The sequence below is a fragment of the Crinia signifera genome, chromosome 2 (assembly GCF_055691185.1).
Source record: "Crinia signifera chromosome 2, ASM5569118v1, whole genome shotgun sequence".
Taxonomy (NCBI): Eukaryota; Metazoa; Chordata; class Amphibia; order Anura; family Myobatrachidae; genus Crinia; species Crinia signifera.
In genome coordinates, this window is record NC_139218.1 from 192,783,375 (window position 1) to 192,789,012 (window position 5,638).

At 43.6% G+C, this 5,638-nt stretch overlaps 1 protein-coding gene across 1 annotated transcript; it reads left to right on the forward strand.

The window, feature by feature from the left end:
* Positions 1–1,235: 1,235 nt before the first annotated feature.
* ATP5IF1 (ATP synthase inhibitory factor subunit 1) lies at positions 1,236–5,431 on the forward strand. Its single transcript, XM_083173472.1, has 3 exons — positions 1,236–1,394; positions 4,406–4,518; positions 5,149–5,431. Exons 1-3 carry the CDS (start codon positions 1,311–1,313, stop codon positions 5,285–5,287), a joined length of 336 nt encoding a protein of 111 aa, XP_083029598.1. The 5' UTR covers positions 1,236–1,310; the 3' UTR covers positions 5,288–5,431.
* The last annotated feature ends 207 nt before the right edge of the window (positions 5,432–5,638 follow it).

Genomic DNA, 5,638 nt, shown 5'->3' on the forward strand with positions numbered 1-5,638 from the left:
TGTGTGACGTGTAATCGGCATTATGTTGAAAAATTTTGCAGTGCGCCTGTGGCGCGCACTGTCTGTGTTGTTCCTCCTTTGCAAAAAACGTTTTCAGTCCTGGCATATCATGTAATGGGCATTGCGGTGTATGGCGTAACATGTATTGCCATCACGGTGTGTGGCATAACGTGTAATGGTTATTACTGTGAACATATAAGTGGCATTATGCATACCTCCCAACTTTTGAAGTTGGGAGGTCGGGACGTTCGCGCTCCCGAAAAGGGGCGTGGCCTCAAGAAAAGGGGGCGTGGCCTCACGGGGTGACGCGAACTCCGGCCACGCCCCGTTTTCGCAGCTCGTCGGCGCTGAATAGATGCTGTGCGCATGCGCACAGCGTCTATTCTCGGCAAGCTGGGGGGCTCCCAACTGTTCCCCCCCACCGCGGGACAATGGCGGCCCCGGGCGGGACGCGGGAACGTCCCCGAATATCGGGACGTTCCCGCGGAAATCGTGACAGTTGGGAGGTATGATTATGGCATGCAAAATCAAGAATGAAATTGAAGCAAAGGGTAAAAAAAAATCAACATAAGGCGGGTCAAAGGGCGGAGCTGGGGGCGGGACATGGGCGGGGCAGTGGGTGTGTCAAGGGGTGGGCCACTGTCCGGGAATCTCTCAACAAAAAGGTGGTAACCCTAAGGGCTGTTTCACACAGTACGGTTCCTGCCGCACGGTGAAATCCCGTACGGTCAGGGAGCCGCGCCGCACTCAGAATTTTATAATGGCAGGGATGGCCACAGCCCGGCAGCCGTCCCTTCCAGTGGGGGGATCCGGCTGCAGCCGTGCGGCCGGGCCGTGGCCGTCCCGTGTGAATGGACACAATAGTGTCCATTCACAACTGCTGAGTGCGGCACGGCTCCCTGGCCGTACGGGATTTCACCGTGCGGCAGGAACCGTACTGTGTGAAACAGCCCTAAGGAAGCCCCAGCAACAATTACCACTGTTAAGCCATAAGCAAATATAAACCTTTCCATTTAAACTTTTTTTAAGTTAATCGAAAATTTAACATGGACGTTTTGATATGATATCAATATCAGCACGCAACTCATCTATAAGTGTCCTCACCCCAGTACAAAGTCAGTTTGTTTTCCCTATCCGTATTCCGTTATGAACAGCGGCAGCCCAGCCCAGTGCCACTGCCCTCTGTTAAAACGAGGTTTGGGACGCACGCTACAGCAACACTCATTCCCAGTGCGTGACAGGAAGCGCCTACTTCTCATAGCACCTCCCAGCATACACTGCGCAGCGGCAAGGTCAGGGGCATTGGGAAGATGGCCGGTCAGGTGCAGTTTTCGTTGCTTCGGGCTGGGCTCAGAAACGTTCTGGTTGTGCAGATGCGTCGCTCCTCTGACCAGGTGAAGCATTGGGCGACCTATGTGCCTGTGACTTAGGACACATGTGCAGCGAGCGGGCATAGATTGCGGCACTAAAACCATTTAGTAGGGTTAAACTGCGGCTAGAAGACAAGACGGTGGGTAGGTAGAGAGGGAGGGGGTCACCTGCATTCCTTAACTATAATAGTGTTGTGAATACTTAGGGGCAGATATGACAAATTATATTTTTGTTAGCACTCATTACGAACCTCAAATGGTGCCCAATCGGCTCACTGCTGCCATGTGTTTGAAAAAGGTCAGGAGCTGATTGGTTGGAGCACCATTTAAGGTTAGTGACGAGTAATAACTAGAATGTCACTTGTTATTACAGCAATTATGCCTCTAAGCCTTTTTAAATGAGGTTAGTGTATGTATGTATGTATGTATGTTATATTTACACATACACTCTGTGTGAGAACTCCAACTTCCCTGAATAGAGTTACTTATTAAGAGTTGGTTTTGGGAATGGCCATCTGCGTTGCACCCATCCATTGATGGATGCCAGTGATTACCTAATTCTTTGGTTTTACCATTGTCCCTGCACATGTGCACAAACTGGTGCTTGTTTAGTATGAAAGGACATCTCCTTCACGGCTTCTACACACCATGCAAGGGATGGGGTAGGGCTACTGGCTGACGGCCTAGCAACCCTGTGCAGCAGCAGCCTCAGAAAAAGTCACTGTGAGGGTAAATAGATTGATAGCAGCTGGTTAAACACCATGAATAGTAATATTATTCTACATTAACTATAGATCATCACTGTTATGTTCAGATACAGCTGCTTTCAGTGTTTTTCACACAGTTGAAAAGGGTGTAGATCATAGGGTCAAGTGTCTAGTTGGATGTGCACAAGGTTGAAAAGGGACAACACAAGCAAAAGATTGACACAGATATTTTCATCACATGTAAAAGGTCCAAATGAGTTTTTCAGTTATAAATATATATATATTTTTTTTATTATATCCATTTGTAAATTTGGGCACATAAACCCCCAATTAGTATAGCACTTCCCCTTGTATTGCTCTATTTGCTCACCATGCTTGCATACCTCCCAACAGTCCCGAAAACTGCGGGAATGTCCCAGTTTTCAGGGACATTCCTGCGGCCATATCGTAAAAACGGGGGCGTGGCACCTGCGGCGCACAACACTCTGACCCTCCTCCGTCTCCCTGAAAGTTGGGAGGTATGTGCTTGGCACACTTTGCCATTATCAATTATAGTCCATAGCAGTGGTCGAAGTGGAAATTTTGAAGTGGGGGTATGGAAATTTTGAAGTGGGGGTATGGAAAAGTAAAGAGTGAATATAGTGCGCACCTTCGGACACCCCCCTGTCCATCAACGTCCCCTGCCAGACTGCCCCGTTGTACAGGGGTATTACAAAAGCACAATATGTGCTGCTGAGTGATCAGAGAGCATCCTGAGGGGGGAAAAAAACTTTTTTTTTTATCTTCAGATTAAAGTGGGGGTATGCCATACCCCCGTATACCGCCCCACTTCGACCACTGGTCCATAGGGATAATATTGTATGAAAATGTTCCAATTTTTTTTTTTTTAATTGGGGGGGGGGGGGGGAACGAACGACCTAATGCACATCAGTGCAAATCCTGTAGAAAATGATTTGAGCACCTCTTCAATGACTAGAATTGTACCTAATATGGATATGATTTAAACCATCTACTTCTCCTATTGCAGTGGTTCCCAAACATTGTGCTGTGGCACCCGGGGGTGCCTTGGATTGGTTGTCCATGGGAAAATTATTTATGACCAATGTAATAGGCAAAATGTGGACAAACAGAAATGTGTGGAAGAGCGTTCCATACTGTTACTGCCCTGACCATAAAGTCTTTCCTTCTAAGTGTACGGAATCTTCTCGCCTACATGTCCTAGTCTCTGACCTCCAAGTAAATAGGGTGGCTGACAGTACGTTATATTGTCCCCTGATATATTTATGCGTGTTAAGCATGTCTCCCCTTAAATGTCTCTTCCATCTTAAACATTCCTGATTCGGCTAATATGCTCTCATAGCTTAATGACTACTCCATCCCTTTTATTAACTTGGTTGTGAAAAATTTTCCAGTTCTGTAATGTCCTTTTTGTAGTGAGAAGTGCAGAATGGTACTCCAAATTCTAGATAAGGTCTAACCAGTGCCTTCTGCATAAGGTCTAACCAGTACATTGACATAATTATTTCTGTGTCCGTAGCCTCCATGCCCAATTTTATACAGGCTTGTATTTTGTTGGCCTTATTGACTGCACCCCACTTTGTCAGTTTGGACTCCTAGGTCCTTTTCCAAATCTGATTTAACCAATTCTAACCCATTTAGATAGATAAATAGCAAACTCACTGGTTATCTACCAAGGTTCATAACCTTACATTTATCAACATTGAACCTCATGTTTCATTTTTCCACTCACACATCTACTTTATATAAGTTCCTCTGTAGCATGTAGACATTGTTGTCTGTTCTGATCAATCTGCACAGTTTTGTGCCATCCGCAAAGCTGGATATTTGATTAGTATTCCCTCCTCTATATCATTAATGAATGTTAAATAGAAACAGCCATGTGGTACGCCACTTAATACAGGTATCTCACCAGTCTCTGGAGCAGATGTAGCCTGGTGAAGTGATAAATTAGAAGGTGATAATGCATCAGCCAATCAGCTATGTTTGAAAAATGACAGGAGTTGATTGGATGGTGCATTATCACCTTCTACTTTCAACCTCTTATGTGGCACAGTAGCAAAGGCTTTTTCTAAGTCCATGTAGACCACGTCTACAGCATATAGAATATTGGTTGATGTAAAAAAAAAAAAAAAAAATATTTAGAATTTTTGATCTGATGGCTGATTTTATAGTGCTGCATTAGAAGAGTAGACCCTGTTCTATAGCATATTGTACATCTACATGGAACTTATTTATTTTTTAGGGATATCCCATTTTTAATTATTCTGATTCTAAGTAATTTTGCCTTTTCTCTTTTATCCTTTACAGTTAGGAGAATTGGGCAAAGGTGCTGGCAAAGGTGGTGGTGGAGGAGGCTCTGTTAGAGAAGCTGGAGGAGCTTTTGGGAAACGTCAGGCTGCTGAAGAAGAGAGATATTTCAGGTAATAACTTCAACCTTTGACACAATGGCACTGTGCTGGAGATGGGATGACACTTGTTGTAGTGTCCTATATGTGCTCCTAATTTAAAACTTAAACAATTGTATGACTAATAATTAATGAAACATTGGGGTTATTCTGATTCAGTCGGAAAGGCACAATCACTCTCTGATTGACAAAACCATGTGCACTGCAGGTAGGGCTGATGTAACATGTGCAGAGAGAGTTATATTTGTGTGTTTTATAGTTTCTGTGCAGGGTAAACACTGGCTGCGTTATTTTTACACTGCAATATAGATATCAGTTTGAAGTACAACCACCCCACCCAAATCCAACTCTCTCTGCACATGCTACATCACCCCCACCTGCTGTGCACATGGTTTTGTCCATTAGAGAGTGATTGTGCCTTTCCGAGTGAATCGAAATAACCCCCGTTGTGCATCTTGTGCTTTAGAGCCTTCACAATCTTCTTACAAAAAACACATATCTTACGTTTCTGTTCTGTATACATTAATTTGATTTCTTTGATAAGTTAATGGACCCAAAATTTGGGCAAATGCTACATTTTGTCACATTTAGTGGTGTTGCGTACAGTCTATATAACTAGCTGTCTGTTTCTTATATATCCCACAGGCAACAAGAGCAGGAAAAAATCGCTCAACTAAAGAAACACCATGAGGAGGAGATCAGACACAACGAGAATGAAATTCAACGTTTGGAGAAGGAAATCGAGCGACGCAAGAAAAAAATCAAGAATCTTCATGACGATTAATTCAAAAGATCAATAGAACTTTTTTTTGCCTGCGCTGTGTTTGTGTATTGTGCACACTAAAAGCTCTCTTGTGTGAGGATTATATAATATCCTTGAATATGGTAAATAAAAACAATATTAAAAAGCTTTACAGTGAACCAGCAATATTGATTGTGTCTTTTTGTTTACATTTGAGCTCTGTGGAATATGGTAATCAAAAGCAGATTGAAACATGCAGTCAATAACACAATGCATCAGGCAGCTTTGCACTTCATTGCTGTGTGGACCTTTTTTTTTTTTTAATGTCCTCCATTGGCTAGTTTGAAGTGCAATACTGTACATGTGTACGATAATTAGAATATATTTTCCTAG

What these genes read in the sequence shown, in the direction of transcription:
- ATP5IF1 (XM_083173472.1), top strand. Translation starts at nt 1,311, where the DNA reads ATGGCCGGTCAGGTGCAGTTTTCGTTGCTTCGGGCTGGGCTCAGAAAC. An exon ending in TGCGTCGCTCCTCTGACCAG is followed by an intron (nt 1,395 to 4,405) that starts GTGAAGCATTGG and finishes TATCCTTTACAG; the next exon opens with TTAGGAGAATTGGGCAAAGG. An exon ending in GAAGAAGAGAGATATTTCAG is followed by an intron (nt 4,519 to 5,148) that starts GTAATAACTTCA and finishes TATATCCCACAG; the next exon opens with GCAACAAGAGCAGGAAAAAA.